This window comes from Schistocerca gregaria, chromosome 1 (assembly GCF_023897955.1).
Source record: "Schistocerca gregaria isolate iqSchGreg1 chromosome 1, iqSchGreg1.2, whole genome shotgun sequence".
NCBI classification, from domain to species: domain Eukaryota; kingdom Metazoa; phylum Arthropoda; class Insecta; order Orthoptera; family Acrididae; genus Schistocerca; species Schistocerca gregaria.
This window is the reverse complement of record NC_064920.1, coordinates 715,650,276-715,670,774: the sequence shown is the minus strand read 5'-3', so window position 1 is coordinate 715,670,774 and position 20,499 is coordinate 715,650,276. Positions and strand designations below refer to the sequence as shown.

Sequence of the window (20,499 nt, the reverse complement as noted above, 5' to 3'; positions counted from 1 at the left end):
CATAAACTAACCACTGTGTCATCTGGTATCTCTCAGAAAGTACTTTAAATCCAGAATTTATCTTCAAGTAAACCAAAATGTTGCATTAAAATCTCATTAGCAGAACCGGTACATGTTCTAAGTATGTGAGCCTTGTGGCCGTTACGTAATCGTGCCACTGACAAGCAAGAATGTACACTCACAATAACACTGTGACATCTGTTCACTACAACAATGCATTTGTAATTTCTGTTTAAATAAGTTCTCTTGGTTATTGACTGGATATTTAAGTTCAAGCATTGTTGCATGTTAACAGATTCTAAGTCTGACAAAGCATACTAGAAATGTAAAGCGAAAAATGTTATAGCAAAGACTAAGATAAAAAGCAGATTATCTTTCAATAAACGGTTTTACATGTGAAATGAGGTGTAATCCTTTACTCTTCCTAGTGGACAGAGTTTAAACATGAAAGCGATTATCATGTTGTATACGTCAGTAAGGAATGCTAAAGGTTTTCTCAAGGTTAGCGTGTATGTTATTTTCCTCTGAGCCAGCCGGCGCACGTGGCTGCCTAGGGTGCGAGCCATTGTCTGTCTCTTTGTTGGTGCATGTCGTTATTGGGATTAGGAGACCTAACTTATACAAATTCACCTTGACGAAAAGGCCCTGCCCTGTTTGAAGCTTGCCAGTTCTGATGGGATTCAGGTCTGTCGCTTTGTCGGTAGTTTACATAGTTTCTTGTTTGTCGGTCATGTGGTGGAGGTCTATCCGACGGGAGGTCCTAGCCACACAACATTTCATTTCATGTGGTGGCGAATTTCTCCCTGAATCGTAACTGCGTGGTGGACCGTTTCGTCTGAAGTTATTCTGTCTCCCTTGATAATAATTATTTTGGTTCCCATATTGTCTGTTTCTATGGTTGTCTCTGTCACATTCATTACTATGGAAAAGTGATCTTTCTCTGTAACTATTATTCTGCCAACGGTTGTCATACGGAAGGTGTCTGTTTTGGTCATGATTTAAGTTGTATGAATAGCCTTGTCGTGTCCAGTTATTATTTCTTTCATCGCGGAATTGTGACGAATGTGAGCTGCAATTGTTGTGTTCCTGTTTTCGCGTTCCGCGATTGTCAGTGTCAATTTCTAATTCTTGTAAGAATCCCTGAAAAGCTTCAATGTCGTCTTTGCAACGTCCTACCAAAATAATATGCCGTAAATGTTCAGGTAATTTGATTAAGCAAATGCGGATGAGTTCTGAGGGGCTGTATGGGCTTGACAGATACTGATTCTTGTGCAACATGTCTTCAAAATATTTCACAAGACTGAAAAATTCAGATTGTTCGAAGTGTTTCATCATTATGATGCTATGTTTTACTCAGTCTTGTGTAGCCTGAGACTAATATGCTGAAAGGAATGCATGATAAAATTCTCCTTCACTGTGGCAATCGTGAATGACCGATCGCATTCTTACAGCTGGCTCATTCTCTAAATAGCCACACATAAATTCTAATCTGTGCTCTAATGACCAGTTGGGAGGAAAACAATGAGAGAATTGATGAAGCCACGCTTGTGGATGAATGTCGTTGCCAGAATTCTTAAATGTTTTGAATTTACGTGTAGTATTGAACAGCTTATAGTCAAAATCATCGTGTCGGCGAGTCGCATGTCGGTCATTGTTACGTCGTTTCGGCGGTTTCATCTCAAAATTGGGTGCACCTTACCAATGTCTTTCAATTTTACCAAAGTACCCCGTGTTATTATTTTGTGGCTGTTCGGTTTTTCTATGTCCCTCTTCCCGTATTGGAGCGCGATTTTCCTCTGAAATACGTAATTCTTGTATTATCTGTGTCAGCTGATCTGGTACTTCCCGGATTTCTCTTTGGTGTTGCGCATTAATTTGATTCTGATTTTGTATGAATTTCCTAATTTGTTCACACTCTTCTGTGCCATTACAGACTACCGGTTTTGTGTCATTCTGATTGTCATCTACCTTCGTAGATAAATTATTTAGCTGATCCGAAAGTTCAACTACTTTCTCTGATAATGAACTAATTTCCTCCACGTGTCTTTCTGAACCAATTTTCAGAGTATCTACTGTGTCCTTTAAGTTTTCTTGAGTTTTTGTAAGTTGCGTAACCGAATCGGTAGATGCAACTGAGTCAATTTTAGCTTGCAAGGTCTCATGATTTTCATGAACAATAGTTTGCAGTTCTTTTACGGCTGCTTCGTGATTCTGTAATGCATTTTCATGCCGCGAAAAAATAGGTTGAAAACGCTCACAAATCTGTGTTTTTACGTCATTACAGACTTTTTGACATTTTGATTCAATGTTATGTAAGTCAGTAGTTAAATCTTCACGTGTTTGTTGAAGTGTGGTGTCTAACGTTTGAAGCTTTTGCTGTGTTTGTCTCTGATTTCGTTCCATTGTGTCTAACTGTTGCTGTGTTTGTCTCTGATTTTGTTCCATTGTGTCTAACTTTTGAAGATTTTGTTCCATTGTGTCTAACTTTTGAAGCTTTTGCTGTGTTTGTCTCTGATTTTGTTCCATTGGGTCTAACTTTTGAAGATTTTGTTCCATTGTGTCTAACTTTTGAAGCTTTTGTCCCATTTGGTGCATTAATTGTAATAACAATGCACTGGTGACTGAAACATGTTCCTCAGTGCTATTCGGCAATGCATTTGAACCGGCAATATTCGCAGTTTGAAAAGCAGAAAATGTGTCTTGACTTATTTGAGAAAACGGTGAGGACGCAAAACCTGAATCTACAGTATTTGCAAGATTGTGTCCTGTCATTTCGGATTCCTGAGGCAAGCTGTTGCCGACCGATCGATCGATAATGCTTCCCTGTTCACTAATTGTTTCACTGTCTACACCATTGTTTGCAGCCCCCTCCATTTCCCTATATACAATTACCAAATTACTAATTTGAACATTAGTTAATTCGGTGGCGCTAACACACTGCTTTCGTCTTCACTGTCATTTCTCAGTTTACTTTGGAGCCTAGTATTACGTTTTTCACACGCCATTATTGTCACAATATTTCACACGATAACACACAAAAACACAATTTGAAGAGCAAAAATAAGAGAACACATTAATGTAGCACTGAAAATAATATCTCGTTAATTGCAAGCGCAGCTTCGAAATACTTGCTGCAAATCTACATGCATGCCACAACTATTTTACTGTACAACAATGAAAAACTGCAACTGCAAAGGAAATTCTCTCTATAATTACGCGTTAGCAATAAACAAAATCTACACTAACTACACAAACTACAAGAAAAAATCAGAAGATGCCAGTGAGGTATCCTTGGCTAAGGGTCGACATATGAAACGTCCCCTTAGAACCATTGTACATGACTGTGCTTAAACTGACACACAATATTTTTAGTGCAACGCAATATGACTTTCAAAAATCCCTAGAAAAGAATGGCCCTGACTAACATTAACCTATACGTTTCACAAATCGCTTACCTCACAAAAATCTTGGTTACTCGAACTACTGCAATACAGCGAGCGCCACTACTGCCAGCTAAATAAAAGATTCAAACTACGGAAGGCACTAACTACTGATAGGGATAATTAGCAAATGAAAGATTTTAATAGAGAACAAGCAATGTATTTACCTTAATAGTCATAATATATATAGCAGTTCATGACATACATTCTTACAAATTTCAAAACTCCGCCATCTCTCTCCCCACATCCACCACTGCTGGCGGCTCAACTCCAACTGCGCAACGCTATGCGCTGTTAACATCCAGCTGCCCAACACTACAATGGCGAGTATTACAACAATGCCAATCAGCCACTGACTGCACACAGCACAGCCAGTGATCTTCATACAGAGCGCTATGTGGCGTTACCAATACCAAAACCTTAACAGCCTACTTACATAGTATCAAGTTTAGGAATTACTGACATACTTTTGCTGAATTTTTCAGGCTTGTTTCACTCCGGTTTAGGTAGTGGTTTGTGTCAGCCATCAGCTTATGATGTGGAGACCAGATTGCGATATGGTTCATTTGGAATTCACAAATGTTCTTGTTGTATGATCGCCATGATTTTCGTTTTCAGGCTTTTTCCTTAAGACTGGTTGACATATTTTTGAGTCTGGAATTTCTACATAATTCTGCCGTTCTCTTCCAATTTTTATTAGTCGATTTTTGCGAAGGAAAGTCGACTGTCGATATCTTGAACTTCCTTTCTTTCCCTATCTGTGCATTAAAACTGACTGTTACAATCTTCACGTTATTCTGTGAAGTTTTAGAGACTGTATTTTCTGCCACCTTCAATGATTTATTTGTTGTTTCTGGTTTTGTTTTATTTTCTTGGTTTATCGGCAGATGCACATTAATAACTCTGTATATTTTATTTGCACATTTATAGGTAATTGTCGTTAGTCTGTTTGTCCACAAGCTTTACTTTCATTACAGAACTAAAAATGTTTTTTGGAGCTGCGAATGCAAGTGCCAGATGGGGTGTATTTTTAAGCATTATGGTTCAAACGGCTCTGAGCACTATTGGACTTAACTTCTGAGGTCATCAATCCCATAGAATTTAGAACTACTTAAACCTAACTAACCTAAGGACATCACCCACATGCATGACCGAGACAGAATTCGAACCTGCGACCGTAGCGGTCGCGCGGTTTTCAGACTTTACTGCCTAGAGCCGTTCGGCCACTCTGGCTGGCTAAACATTCAGCGTCTCTGACTCTAGAACAGTCAATTATTTCCAATATCCATTGTGTTCTCATCTAGCAGTCTTGTTTCTTGCATTGCTGAATTTTTAACTTTTCGTTCTTTAAGTGTTCATCGTAAATTGTAGGACTTTCCTGGATGCAGGAGTTAAGTTAATGTTGATTGTGGTAAATAGACTTCTAATTTTGGGATTGAGTTGGTCAGATGACTCCCACTTTTCTTATTCGGAGAATTTGTTACCTTCCGAGGTCATTCTGTGATTACTAATATGATCCATTGTTGCACTTGGAATTACAGGGCTGACGTTGTAGGAAAACTCATTGATTAAAGCGGGAGGAGTGAGTTTAAGAATAAAACAACAACAACAACAACAACAATAATAATAATAATAATAATAACATGAATGCATAAGTCACAAATTTCAAATTAGTAATAATAAACAGGGAATGAGGAAAGTGACATTTTTAGCCCATTGTTGGGGAGCATTGAAGCAATCGGCTAGAATGCTTAAGAGAAGAAGGAGAATTCAGACTGAGATGGCTGAACTTCTTAGAAACCCAAAATCGTTTTGGCAACGTCAGTATACGCTACTGTGCACTAATTTTAATAACAATTACTACCAAAAATTATTAGGTATTCCTGCAGACTACAGAACGAGGGGAGTCAATTTTCACATAAAGAAAAAAGTAGAGTCTGTGACGAAGTCCTTAACGGAGGTACTGGCCTGCCTGTAGGTAGATCACGGCTTTCTTCTTTCTTCACTGCGGCGCAAGGGGAGGGGGGTGGGGGGGTGCAGGCTGACTGAACCTGAAGAGATCAGAAGTGTATGGAGGACGCATAAGCGCTCCCCAGGAAACTTCTGTGCCTTAGTCGAAACAACCTTGGCAACATGTATACTTCATTAACTGTGAATGCTATTGACGCATATGGCACCTGAATTTAAATCTGATTTTCATGATTTCAAGGACTAACATATTATTCCAGCGTCAGAGTTTAATGACCTGCCGACGTCGAAGGTATTAGAGACTTGCTAACTGTTGCTGGGCTGGGATGGGGAAGAATATCGACCGTATAGTTGCTGAAGGAAAGATTCAGGCATATCCTCCTTTGGCTTTGGAAAACGATGAAATATTTAGATCTGGATGACTTGACGGTAATTCGAAACTTGGTGTTCCGTAATAAGACTCTAGTATATTAACCATTGAACCACCTCTCTCAGCTTATAACAGCAGGGATAAATGCAATAATGTCTGAAGACTTCACCTCACAGAACAAAATTTTCAAAGCAGTACTGCAAAAGTCAACAACTAACATCGTCATGTTTGTTGCGGGTCGTTTCACGTCCAGAATGAAATATATTTTCGGTTTCTCCATGTTAGCAATTTATGACGGCGGCTGGTCTAGCAGCGATCGACTCTCCGCTTCTCGCGCCGCTGTCACCCTTTACGTTTACATGCAACGCAACTTGCGGAAGACCAAAACTGAATTTCTGAAACGTATTTTCCCTGTCCTGTGTGTATGTGAAGCCAGAACCTATTTCTGCAGCACGATCAAATATCTGTTTTGCAAGTGTTACTTTAGTTTATACGAATGATTTGTGGTCGTCAGGTGTTCTGATTTCATCAGCCTGATGAAGTGATGTTATCATTACTTTCGCAATATTTTTAATAAGACTGAAACGATTTCTTTGTGTCAGTGCACTCTTATGGGGGCGAAAGGGAGAGTGTTTAATAAAAGACGTTTTAAAATATTATCTTCGCTAATTAAAGCACAAAAAACTATTTTGTTACAACCACCTAGACGGCACGTATTATGTGAAAAAAATGCAAACCGGTAGCTGATCTTCGAATTTTAGGCGCTTTCAGATACCTAAAGAACTTCCAAATGGGTAAAGACACATGATTCAAGCTGTACATAGAATTAGCGAATATTTTGTCACCATACATTGATTGTATTGAATGCCTTTGTTAGTCTGCTACGCAGGGTACATGTTTGTTACTAAATAGTGCTAGTTTTCTAATTCAGTAAACATGTGAGCATTCATGTATGTATCTATATCTCAAGAACAGAAAAGGTCTCATCAGTTAAATACAGGAAATTAATAATTTAGTGATCAGTATTTCTCCTTCTCATTTTTTAACAAAATCACTTCGCCATATTATAAAATATTTTAAAATTCTTTAGTTATCTGTCAACGCAATCTCGACTGGAATGAAGTAGACCTATCAAATGAATCCGAAAGCTAATGTGAAAGGTGAAATTCAGCTACCAGTACTGTATTTCCAGAATGATGTTGGAGTGTTTACATGGTCAATCAGTAGTGGAAGTGCGAAATTACTTTACGGGTGTGTGAGCCACTTCTAAGGGCCCCGCCTTACACAATCACATCAGTTTATCTGCCAACCGACCGACCGACCGATTATTTTCGTGGCAGCCTTCACACGTCCCGACCGACTGCACTCAGCGCCACCCTGTTGTGTTTTGTTTATCTTTATTTCATTGAGTTCATGTTCTACCACATCCCGCTTCGTTTTACGCGGAGACAAAATGGCTTCACTTTTTTAGCGATAACAAGGCCAAAATTGAAAAAAAGAGAGAAACCTGTGGACAAAGAAGTGAATAATGTAAGGAAATAAATTCACCCACGTTCTGTTACTTAAGCAGCTGGTAACTGATGAATTTCGTACTTAACCAAGAGTGGATGAATCCTGCATTTAGGAGCTACCGAACATCATCAAACCGTTCTTAAAGAGAGAGGCTGTAGGCTGCGAGGAGAGGCTGTTGCTACATTACGGTTTCTAGCCACTGGCGGAAGTTAGAGTGGACCTCAGATTCAGTGCTGTTGTATCCCCCCAATTATTGACTAAAATGATTGCTAAACGCTTCAGCGTGATTTATAGTTGACTGAGGAAATGCATCATGGTAAAAAAACAATAAATAAAACAAAAGACGTCATTAATTTATTTATGTATGTAGCATAAAAGATGACCTGTAAGTTTAAGAAACTCATTTCAGATTCTGAGAAGAAAGACTGTGCATTGTGGTGATGTACATCATGTAATAAATACAACGGATACATAATTAACGAAGCATTTACCAACTATAGAATTATAAAAAGCCCACACTTTCCTCTTTGTGGTAGAGGGCTTGGATATGGGCTGGACTTTTTTTTAAACGCGTAATAATTAAGCAAATATATTTTACGGATTAACATCCATTGAACGCCTATATTTCGATTTTTAGATTTCATTACAGATAAGTATCGGAAATAAAACCTAAAAACAGAAATACCTAAAGCCGACGGACTTTTATTCTCTCAATGTTTCAAACAATTATGGATTCGTTAAAGAATGAAAAAAGCGCTTTATTTCTTGCATTTGTATTGCTACACTCCTCGCAGGACGTGTCCGACAATTCTCTGCAGTCTTCAAATTGCTCTGTAAACTCCGTGCTTAACATTTCGTCCGCCCCGCACCTCCTCATGTATATTAGAACAGCATTTAACACTGTGGTCAGTGACAAAATACAATCTACTGTCGGGCAGTTGACCTTTCTTTTTTACTTGTGGCCGGCCGCGGTGGTCTCGCTGTTCTAGGCGCGCAGTCCGGAACAGTGCGACTGCTACGGTCGCAGGTTCGAATCCTGCCTCGGGCATGGATGTGTGTGATGTCCTTAGGTTATTTAGGTTTAAGTAGTTCTAAGTTCTAGGGGACTGATGACCACAGCAGTTCTGTCCCATAGTGCTCAGAGCCATTTGAACCATTTTACTTGTGTTTCGATCTCCCCCCCCCCCCCCCTCCTAAAGGATGAGCTGGCAGCAGCTTAGTATGCCGCTTTTCAGCCTACAGAATTTGTTTTAAAAAGTCGATAAAATCGGAGACTTAAATGGTAACATGGCGGAAAATCGTGGAACTTAAAACATAGAACAAAGGGTTGATGATATTAATAAAATACATATGAAGCAGACAGGTAAAATAATAGACAATTAAAAACCACGGCGACAGTCTGGTTTCTGTTCGCAAGAGATATAAAATTCACACCCAGCGACAGCATGATTTCTGTTCGCAACACTTTGGAAAGACGAACAACACTAAACATTCACTTTAACACTGCACTAAAATCTAGGCATAAATATGATAATTACAATGAAATGAACATCCTTAGCTGCTTACAGGCGTTGACATACGTCAACGGGGACAGATGAAAATGTGTGTCCCGGCCGGGACTCAAACCTGGGATCTCCTGCTTACATGGCAAACGCTCTATCCATCTGAGCCACCGAGGACAAAGAGGATAGGGCGACTGCAGGGATTTATCTCTGGCACGCCTCCCGCAAAACCCACATTCTCAACGTATTGTCCCGCACTACATTCGTAGTGTCCCCGCCCATTATACTCAAGTGGCCGGTGAGCCTTAACTGTATATTTACTAAGATGGTATCTGTTCTTTCGGATATGTCCGAAAGAACAGGTATCATCTTAGTTAGGCACTGTTTGTGCTTTCGCACAGAAGAAGATGGTCAAGTGGCCGGTGAGCCTTAACTATATATTCACTAAGATGCTATCTGCCCCGACCGGGACTCGAACCTGGGGCATAAACAGTGCCCGAACTCTTAGGGGAATCGGCAACGCGCCTCGAGTAATGAGTATAATGGGCGGGGGCACTACGAATGTAGTGCGGGACAATACGTTGAGAATGTGGGTTTCGAGGGAGGCGTGCCACAGATAAATCCCTGCAGTCGCGCTATCCTCTGTGTCCTCGGTGGCTCAGATGTATACAGCGTCTGCCATGTAAGCAGGAGATCCCGGGTTTGAGTCCCGGCCGGGGCACACATCCCCGTTGACGCATGTCAACGCCTGTGAGCAGCTAAGGGTGTTCATTTCATTGTAATTTCATTCTAACGAGGTGCTCGGTCACCGATGGTACCTGTTCTTTCTGACATGTCCGAAAGAACAGATACCATCTTAGTAAATACAAATATGATACACCACAGCCGAGGGCAGATGGGGGGAACCCAAACAGATGATGGGAAAGAAAAAGGGGGGGAGGAGAGGAAAAATCGAAGTGGGGGGAAGGGGGGAAAGGAGCCGACGACCCGTAAGAGGGGGCAGGTGCTGGGCAGGGCATTTGACACGACAAGGCACAATTTGAAGGGATGGTGATGGTGGTTGTGGTGGTGGGGGGTGTGTGGAGTGTGTGTCAGCTGTCTGGTGTCTGGTGGTACTACCTGCCCGACATCTCTACAAAGTAAATTTGTTCCGGCCGATCAAAATGGCTAAACACGTCCGAATTGTCGGTCGGTCGGTTGGTGCGCGTGTAGGGCCTTTAAACGTTGCCAACAGCAGTCCATTAGTCACAGCTGGCCGTCTTGGTACTGTTTGCTGTGTAGGGAGGGAGGCTCGAGATTGGTGAAGCTGGGAGCGTTGTGCCACGACCGCTGGCAGCCGATGGAAGTCGTCAGTCGATCACGCGGCTGAAGAATAACAGGAAGAGATGTCTGCGGTCTCAGAGTTGGAAACGGACGAAGACGAGGAGTTTGAAAGCGAGGACGAGGCGTCGCCCTGCGAACGCTGCTGCCTGCCACCTAACTACTTCCACCACGGTAAGTCCCTTCACCAGTGTCTGCTAGCAGGAACCGTCAATTGAAACGAAATTATAACCTATGGAACCAGATGCAACGTCGTAGATTTTCGTTTATACTAGTGGAATAGAACACGAGCAAATATACCAATCGCGCTATTACTCAGGCTAATGAGGATTTGAGTCTGCGCGGATAAACGAAAATACACATATTTTTAACGGAAACTGCAATTTACTTTAGTTTCGAAACATTGTGTGTCTCGTTTAAAGCCTGACTCGCTGCTTACGCATGAAAGAGAGAACTTATTTACGTAATTACACTTAACACACACTGCATTTCGTATCATTTGTCTTCAATTCATTGTCGCACATTTCTGGCGACGGTTCTCATTTTTCAGAGTGTCAATGTACATATAGTCAAACGCATTTTATCCTTAGCCTCGTCTTCGATTTGTTCCTTTACCGAACACAGTTTGTTCGATCCAATTATAACAATACATTAGGCTTCCTTTTTAAAAACATTACTTTCAATGATTACCGAGCAACGCACGTATAATCCGAAAATCGGATAGTTAGCATCCTAGTAATAGAGATCTTGCTGTCCTTGACCTACTCCCTTAAAGGTCTAGCTTAGAACACCGACATTAAAAACTCTAATTTTGTTGCTGGTATTGGCATCACTATCTTACCACATACTTGTCAAAGAATTAAGAGTGCGCAATTGTAATTTTGCAAATCATTTTTACTACCGTATTTGTATCCACTCTTACACTGGATTTGCCTTTTACAAACTATGTACATTCCGTAACATGTGAAACTTTTTTCTACAACTTTGGTAGAATTTTCCGTTTCCGTAGTAGAGGGGAGTGACAAACGCTACATAAGAGCACATAAGCAGCATACATGTAAAATAATCACCACATTGCATAATGATGCAGCAAATGTAGTAATTGCCGGTACCTCGATAATGGCGAAATATACCCTAGGAAACGCAACAATTCAACATTTCTAATTTTATCCCTCTAGATCCACACTTTCTGGTGCTTCACGTAACATGTTTTCAGGATTTTCAAGCATTTAGTCTTAGACACGTATTTTTTTTAATTATTTTTTGAACTGGTACTGAACTTGCACTCGCGAAGGTTCTGATAACTGGAGCTTACACTCGTTGTAGGGCAATATCCAATTTATTTTCTTCACATAAATTACCACATAACATTGCGCCAGTCAGTTCATTAGCTCATGTTCCTGAAGTCTAATACTGCAGTCAATGTTTAAAAGCATAAAAACAGCGCAAGGTTAGCACACTGGACTCGCATTATGGAGGGCGACGGTTCAAACCCGCGGCCGGCCATCCTGTTTTAGGTTTTCCAGGATTTCGCTAAATGGCTTGAGGCATATTCTTGGATGGTTCCTTCGAAGGGGCACGGCTGCTTTTTCTCCATCCTTCCTTAACCTAAGCTTGTGCTCAGTCTCTAATGACCTCGTTGTCGACGGCACGTAAAGCGCTCTCTTCTTCCTTAAAAGCATAAACGAACGTTCGGAAATAGTGTCAACGCGATCAGATATAATCCGTTGCTTTGAGAGAGCGATGAACTGTACCAAATTTCAGATGTAGCAAGTTATTTTCCTGCTAACTTTTGAAGCACCACTTGCGTAAAACCTCTAAATAGCTAGAAGGTTTCGCTTGCTTATATGTTAATCTACTGAGATGCTAACCGGTTTGCGGTACAGTACTGAGGAATCCCATTAGAAACGTGAAAAGAGAAAACAGTATGAATAGTCCGACCAACATTGAGAGCAGCTTCACCAACCACTTTACCGACTTTCGTCGTGTCATTTGCTAAGATTACGCGTGTACTCTAGCGCAAAAAACGGCAAAAACCTAACTGAATCCTTTCGTACACAAACGTCTTTCTTTGCACAAATAAGACATTCTTAAATACTGAATCGGAACAGTATGTTTTGCTTACACAAATATATTAAAGACAAGTCTAATACTTTAAAAGATTAAAACATTTCAGCAAAAAGTATTGATTTCATTTTGTTAACCAGCTGGCAAGTTGGTAATCTGTTTTCATAATGGCATTGTAGCTACGGAGAAGCCGCGTCTACTAGAACGATACCTGTAGTCGTGTTAATTAAACGAAGCGCTATCATGTCACCGAGATCATCTGATCTCTTGGGACTGAACCTTGAATCAAAGTCGTAGTTTTGTCGTACTATAAGTACTTCGCAACGATTGTACATAGTGTATTGTTGAATCTAAGTAACGACATGTGGTTTTGACAATTATTTCGCTATCCGCCTTTAAAATGTTATCAGTGAAATAAGTAATTCAGCACTACTGAAATCCCAAACGTTGAGCAAGGAAAACACCGGCTTCATGGACTGTGCAAAATGATGCGCATAGAAATTTCGGTAAAAGATTTGTGTAGGCTAACTGTAAAAGGTATTTACAATTCAAAGCTGTACCATCTGAGTCCATGCATGTATGCATTAGTTCATTCCACTGTTCAAAACACTTCGGTATGTTATTTTTTGTGAGGCTGCTAATGAGTTCTGTAGATTCTCTCTTACGGAGTACAAGAACCTGTCTATAAGAAACGAATCGACCACTGCTACTGAATTGACCGATTTTGACTTTCAACATTTAATGTGAAAATTTGTAAGTAAAAATGAATATTCAATAAATTAGTAACTTGTATTTCTGAGTGTTTCATTTCGGTATATTCACTGCGGCATACGGCACGCGCGTCTAACAATCATACGGCACTTCGGAGAGACTTTCTGAACACCCAGTAGTATCCAAATAATATTTCGTCAGTGCTTAGTTTACTTCTCGATAAACTCTGAGGTCTGTTTACAATTCTTGCGTTTGAGGTAACACGTCAGAGTCACCATCAGCATAGTGTACGTGCAGTGCCGGCTCTAAATATCCGTTCACTCCTAGAAAAAACATTTAAATTTTAATAGTTTGGTTATACGAAAGAGACGATTGCTTAACGAGCCACACACTAATCTTATATTGCAGGATCAAGTAGAGTATATAGGAATACCATTTGTATGAAACGCGCAGTTGGCTGTAAGTACAGTTTTACACTCGGCATAGGCAAAATTCTATGTCACATCGGGACAGTCGCAAACGGATGAATATCAAAAAGATTGGTAAGGTTGAAAACATTAAAGGGAAATTAATACATTCATTTCTTTGTCTTCCATTATAAGAGGCGATAGAAAAGTTCCCGTCTGAGGGTATTGCCAACAGTGTACATGTAATGTAGTTTTTGTTTTAGGGCACAAGAAACAACTCGGGTCCAACGCGCTCAAATCAAAATCAAAGAACATGAACCCAGAGAGGAGTTAACCGAATATACGTCAGTCCTAATGGACAGAATAGGAGACAGGTAAAAACAGAAACGTGGAAAAAGCTATAAAAATCATACAGAAATGGAGGTCCAAAACCAAAAATTAACTGGCCTTCCCCATATTGCTTCGGCACATAAAAAGTGAAACGCGGCCGACAGCCCGCGCGTTATTCGCTAAAACGGCTGATAAATCAGACGGCAAACCCAAGCTGGAACGCAAATAGTTAAAGGGCATTCGAGCAGGAAGTGGCGGACAGTCAAAATTTGGCCGCAACGTGTACAAAGTGGTGGGGTAGTGCCACTAAGCAAATGACGATGGTTAAAAGGGCAGTGCTCAATACGCAGCCGAGTTGAAATATCTCCCGGCGGGAGCATAGAGTAAATATCTCTGGAGTGAGCATTCACATGCGCAGAACAGATTTTGTGTTGTCAACACACATTGGCGGCCTGGTCACGTGTTCTCGGGACGTCGTGTGTTTGTCCTTATAACGCCCTGTATATTTAGAATGTCACTACATCCCTAGTACAGACGGATTCTTTTCGTACGTGCCGTGTATTATTTATATATGTTGCGCAGACATTTTAACAGCATCCATTTGATACCGGAAATAAACCAGCTACGTAACTTTTAAGGGAAAGTGATACATCCTGGTTCTTTGTGATAGGTGTCACAGTTCAGATGCACTCGATTTTTGGTAGTTTTCGGTATGATACGGCACTTTATAGTATTACAGAGCCTGACGTACATTTTTGCAGTAATAGTCTTGCAAAACAACTTGACAGTACGCTAGTACTTTTGCAAGTACTGAGTTTGCCACACATTAGCGATTATACCCTGCTAATTCGTCCTTTTTTCTGCTATTTCTGTGTATTTATTTTCTCGTTTTTGCGACCTAAAGCACAATTTTTCTTACTGAAGACACTTTGAAGTACTTATTTAACGCATTTTACTTGCTTGCTCCCAGTTTATTAAATAAATAGTAGTAGACTGAGTAATCTATATACATAATCGATAAGTCACTGATAAATGCATGGAGGATAATATTTGCTGAAACAACTAACCATTCCCTTTCCTGTTCCACTAGCAAATTTACGACAGGAAGCGACTGTTTGTAAGCTTCCGGACGAGCCGTAATATCTATTATATAGTCATAAAATCGTAGAAAAATAGGTCTACAGAATCAAGTCTTAATTGTAATGTCTCTGGAAGATATTAAACATATACAGTGTCTCTTATTAATATGAGAACTACAATTAGAGATACATGGTATGTACCCATGAAAAATTACTATCCCTCCTTTCACATATTTTTCTTTGCATCCGTAGTAACAACAGTAATTCACCATCGCTATTACACTATCAACAAACGGTGAAACACAACATAAACTCTTGATATTATAAACTTCAAACGCTGCAGAAAGCACACACGCACAGCGAAATCCCGAAAACACGTGACAATCCTGTTTTAATGTTGACAACATGCGCAGAACGCAATGCTCACTCCAGAGATATTTGCTCTATGGGCGGGAGGGCCGAGTGGAGGTCGTCCAAGGCGCTGGGAGAGGCTTAATAAGCTGAAGCTTACTCCCGTGAAGGGAGGACCATTGGCGATGCCAAAGGGACACCACCATGTAGTGAGACTCCGTTGCGGTCATATAAACACACACGCAGGCAAGGTATTAGTGTGGTATTTCTTTCCTACGTGCCTGAGGTAAATGCAGGAACGCGAACTATCGAGTCGTTTATATCAGTTCGTCAAAACTGGATCAACATGTTGCTGTTCTTTTTTTTTCCTTATGCAAAGGACAAACACCGGTAGACATGCATAGGACAGAGAAGAATGAGCATGAAGCAGCACGTCTGATGAAAACCATCGTACGCGACAACTGCGACAAAGGGTGCACTGTTCTATGATAACGCACGCGCCCATACAGCAAATATAGTAAGGCAGGCGTTACCCCAACTCAACTGGGAGACACTAAGAGATGCTTCAGTGATGACGACAATTTTGTTTGGCATATCGATTCTGGACTGTACGGCCTCTGAACGGTAACCTTTTGATGCCCCCTCCCCTTATAGTTATTTACGTTTCAAATTATTTCTAATAAAGATCTTTTTGATATATTCTGCGTGATCAGAGTCAATATAAATTTGAAAACTTAATAAACCACGTAATGATGTAGATAGAGGTAAAAATTGACACACATGACATGGGGTTTTATTAGAACAAAAAAGTTCACAAAATGTCCGCAGATGGCGCTGGACAGCAAAAGGACAGTGACTGCGCATAGCAATCGTGTATAAAAGGAGCTGTAATGAGAGAGAATCATATGCACCAGCAGTCGCAGCATGTTGGCGTTACCTGAAAAGGCGCTTTTAGTGAAGCTGTATTATCAGAATGGGGAATATGCTAGTTCAGCGTTACGATCCTATCGCCATAGGAAGGGGATTCGAACGGGTAAAGGTCCGCTGACAGATGCAGCTGTGGCGAGAATGATTCCGAAGTTCGAAGCCACGGGTTGTTTAAAGGATAGACCCCGTAGTGGCCGACCGAGCACAAGGCGTAATGCTGCTGAGACAGTTCAGGGAGAAACGGAAACTGTAGTGGGTTCGTCTATGCACGGGGAAGTCAGCGCTCGTGCAGTCGCACGTCGCACCGGCATTCCGTACACTACTGTTTGGTTCGCACTTAGGCGTACCCTCCGATGCTATCCGTACAAAATCCATCGGCATCATGAACTGTTACCTGGCGATTTAGTGAAGCGGAGGGCATTTGCGGTGTGGGCGTTTCAAAAGATGGCGGAAGATGACGATTGATTAACGCTTTGTGGACCGACGCTCATTTCACGCTCCAAGGGTCTGTCAACGCCCACAACTGCATAATTTGGGCTACCGAAAATCCTAGAACTGTCGTGGAAACTCCATTGCACGACGAGAAAGTCTCGGTATGGGTTGGATTTACCACAGCTGCCATTATCGGGCCTTTTTTCTTCGAGGAAATGCGTGATTCTGGTTTTGTAACTGCTACCGTTACGGATGAGAGGTACGCCGATATGATACAGAATCGCATCATCCCCAACCTGGCTGATGAACACCTGTTGGAACGTACGATGTTTATGCAGGATGGCGCTCCACCCCATATTGCTAGACGCGTGAAAGATTTCTTGCGCGCGTTGTTTGCTGATGATTGTGTGCTCAGCAACCACTTTCGTCGTGCTTGGCCTCCCAGGTCCCCAGACCTCAGTCCGTGCGATTATTGGCTTTGGGGTTACCTGAAGTCGCAAGTGTATCGTGATCGACCGACATCTCTAGGGATGCCGAAAGACAACATCCGACGCCAATGCCTCACCATAACTCCGGACATGGTTTACAATGCTGTTCACAACATTATTCCTCGACTACAGCTATTGTTTAGGAATGATGGACATTTTGAGCATTTCCTGTAAAGAACATCATCTTTGCTTTGTCTTACTTTGTTATGCTAATTATTGCTATTCTGATCAGATGAAGCGCTATCTGTCAGACATTTTTTGAACTTTTATATTTTTTTGGTTCTAATAAAACCCCATGTCATTCCAAGCATGTGTCAATTTGTACCTCTCCATCTACATTATTCCGTGATTTATTCAGTTTTCAAATTTATACTGACTTTTTCATCACCCAGTACTTCTTAAGTTATATAAGCTGTCTTTAGTATTTCATTAATTGTAATTAGCCGATGTCTGTATGTAGTAGATATTTAAGAAACTATGAGGGATCCTTGTAACAGTAGTAGCAGCAGCGAAAACATTTTTGGAATTTTGGTCATCTCTCCCGCTCCGCGTCCGACATCCTTGAATCAGTGTAACTATTATCGTTGATAAGTTTGAGTCGCTACTAAAAACCATTTTCGTACATTTTTTCACAGGTTTTCATAGTGTCTTACCGATGAAAGTGAAGTGATACAGTTGTTGTGATTTCGTATTAGTATCTTCGTTCGTTTAACTTCTTTCATTCTTGAATGCATTCTTCAGTTGGTATGACATTATCGTCAAGTTTGTCGAGTAGTAAACACCTTCCCGAAAACTGTCCAACCTTTCTTCTTTTTTGCTCAAGCAGTACGAGCACGATTGAGAACATTGAAACTGAACCGGATCGTGAAGAGCGTTTATCATCTCAGTGTTCTAGAATTGTCATCTCGATATCTAGACACTTCTTGCGAATGCTAATCACTTTTGAATGCTAATATACGCCCTGACGCTGCGTTGCTGTCCTTAAGAGATAAACGTAGAACGTGAACGTCTCTTGAGTGCAGGCCGATCTCGTGAGGTTCGATTATACTCTGACCGTAAGTGCCATGAGATTCCCCGATATGTAGAGACGTCTCCCTAACGGTAACTGCGTTGACCAATGACCGTACCCGTCACGAAATCTCACTTTTCTTGGAGCGAATCAGGAAAGAGAAGTAAGTCTTTCTGCTGACATTTAGCACAGCAGTTGATTTTTAGCAAATATGATGTTCCTGGTACTTCATTTCAACTATTTGTATCTATGCTTACAAACACATCAATTCTTTATCGTTGCGCTCTTTTGACAGCTCCACCTTCAGTTTCTTGTTTCCGTGTTCCGTACCGATAATAAGCATCAGGAGTTTTCAGAATTCATGCGGGTTCGAGATCCACGCAGCAAAAAGCATTCAATATATTGAATGTATTGGACGATGTCCTACAGATGCAAATGAAGACAGGTTTTCACAAAACAATATATAAATAAGCAATGCGCTAGAAACTGGTTTAGTAAGATTAAGCTACAAAAAATAAGAACAGTACAATGTTCAAGTAACGAAATAATGGGAAGTCAAGAAACAATTTCAATACTGACAGACAATCTACGATGTGAAAAAACAGCATTCGCGTTACTGCCAATTTTATTGTAGCGTTTACGCCACTAACAGCAAAGACGAGAAATCTGAGGTTGAATTTTTTGCCGGAAGTACACTGATATCATGAGAATATTTTAGACACGGCCTAGTACGCTATAGGTTTCTGATTCTGAAAAGGACGCAATTTCATAAGTAAAATGACGGTGAAGTGGTGGCTTGTTACTTTAATTTTGGGCATTAGTGTAGTTACTTTGCTAAAGTTTTGTGAGCTTGTGTATATCTTAGTAATGGTAGAACCCGTAGGAAGTATAAAAATTCGTACGAGTTTCACTAGTCTGAGATAGCAGGCTGCTGGGGTGGTACACGTTAGTTCGTCCAAAATTTTTCCTTGGACACAGGGTACCCGAAACTGCCAATAAGAGAACCGCAGCAGCAGTAACAGAATAATTTCTCCACGACCGGTTTCGGTCTTTCACAACGGAACAACAGGAGCTGCTCCTGTCAGCTGGAATGAACGATTCCACAATAACTTTGGTGTGTACTTCCTCTTTGCAGCCCCCCCAGGGGGGGGGGGGGGGTCCACAACTCTTTTGTGGATACCTGAGTGGCGAGCACGGGGCCCCGAGCTATTGCAGCCTTCTTTCTCTCCAGGGCTGCATTTCCTTCCCCTTCCCCTCATTTCCCCGTCCTTGCTCGTTTCCCGTCGCCCTCTCCTCTCCCTCTCTTGGTGTCTTTGCTTATGTTGGCCCCCGCTATCCTCCTGGTTTTGTTGGTTTTACAATTCGGCTTTGTTGTGTAACCATCTCCTCCTTTTGGCATTCCCTAGTCCCCCTCTGGAGTTTGACCTCCATTATAAAATTTCTCCTCCGTAGTGTGAGCCATTTGGGGAAGAGTACCTTACCTAGTGTCTCTGATGTGCGCCCTCCTAGTACATTCCACCTTTTCTTTCATGTCGTTCTCTGATGCTAGGGTGTATGGCCAGCACGGTAGCCAGCCCGTGTGGTGGGGTCGCTATGTACTCTTTTGGTTGAGCCCCCTGAACACACAATGATCACACTTCTGATACCTGAGCTGTGACCTCCTCATGCATGCCTTGGAGTGGTTGCTCGTCATCCTGGAGCATCAGAACTCCCGGCAAAGGCCGCCATGCCAGACGGCCCTTGCTGTGGCCTGGGTGGCATCCGTGAGGAGAACCCCTGACCGGAGTGGGTGGACGCTATGCTAATGAAACGCATACAGGTCCAGAACTCTGGTCGTTTTCTGCAGCCGTCTCTGTACGTGGAACTGATTCTTAGAGTGCTGCTTCTCTTGCCCCTTTGGCCTTCCCTTCCATGGCTACCCCTAGGAAGATGGTCAGGCCCATCGGCTAGGGGCGACCAAACCTTTATTCTTTGTGGAACAAATTGAAGAAAAGTTTGGCCAAGTGAATTCCCTGAGCAAGATGCGGTGGGGTTCGTTGCTGATCAAAACTGCTTCAGCTACCCAATCTGGCCCTTCGTGCCTGTACCCATCTTGGCACATTTACTGTGTCCATTACCCCCCCACCAGTCTCTAAATATGGTACAAGGTGTGATTTTTCACAGGGACCTCATCCTTCAAACTGATGAGGAACTTCCGGACAATCTCGGACGGCGAGGTGTTCACTTTATTTGGCGTGTTCAGAAGGGTCCTAAAGACAATCGCATTGATACTGGTGCCTTTATCCTGGCTTTTGAAGGGGATAACCTCCCTGAGAAAGTTAAGATTATGGTTTATTGATGTGATGTGAAGCCGTACATCCCACCTCCTATGAGGTGTTTAAAGTGCTTGCGTTCTGGACACATCTTCCCGCTGTTCACAGGCCCCTCTCTGTGGTGACTGTGGACATCCACTCCACGAGGGGAGGCCCTGTGTTCCCCGTCCTGTGTGTGTAAATTGTCATGATAGTTATTCTCCATGTTCACCAGATTGCCCAGTATACAAGAAGGAAAAGAAGATACAGAAGTCCCTCTATCGTTTAACCTACA

General features: G+C 41.7%; 1 protein-coding gene across 1 annotated transcript in view; it reads left to right on the top strand.

Moving 5' to 3' along the window:
- Positions 1-9,990: 9,990 nt before the first annotated feature.
- The window catches only part of LOC126302673 (lipopolysaccharide-induced tumor necrosis factor-alpha factor homolog), a 46,322-nt gene continuing 35,813 nt past the window's right edge, over positions 9,991-20,499 (top strand). Inside the window, exon 1 of the mRNA XM_049991747.1 lies at positions 9,991-10,286. Coding sequence (XP_049847704.1) covers positions 10,178-10,286 — 109 coding nt within the window. The 5' untranslated portion in view covers positions 9,991-10,177. The remainder of the gene's footprint in view (positions 10,287-20,499) is intronic.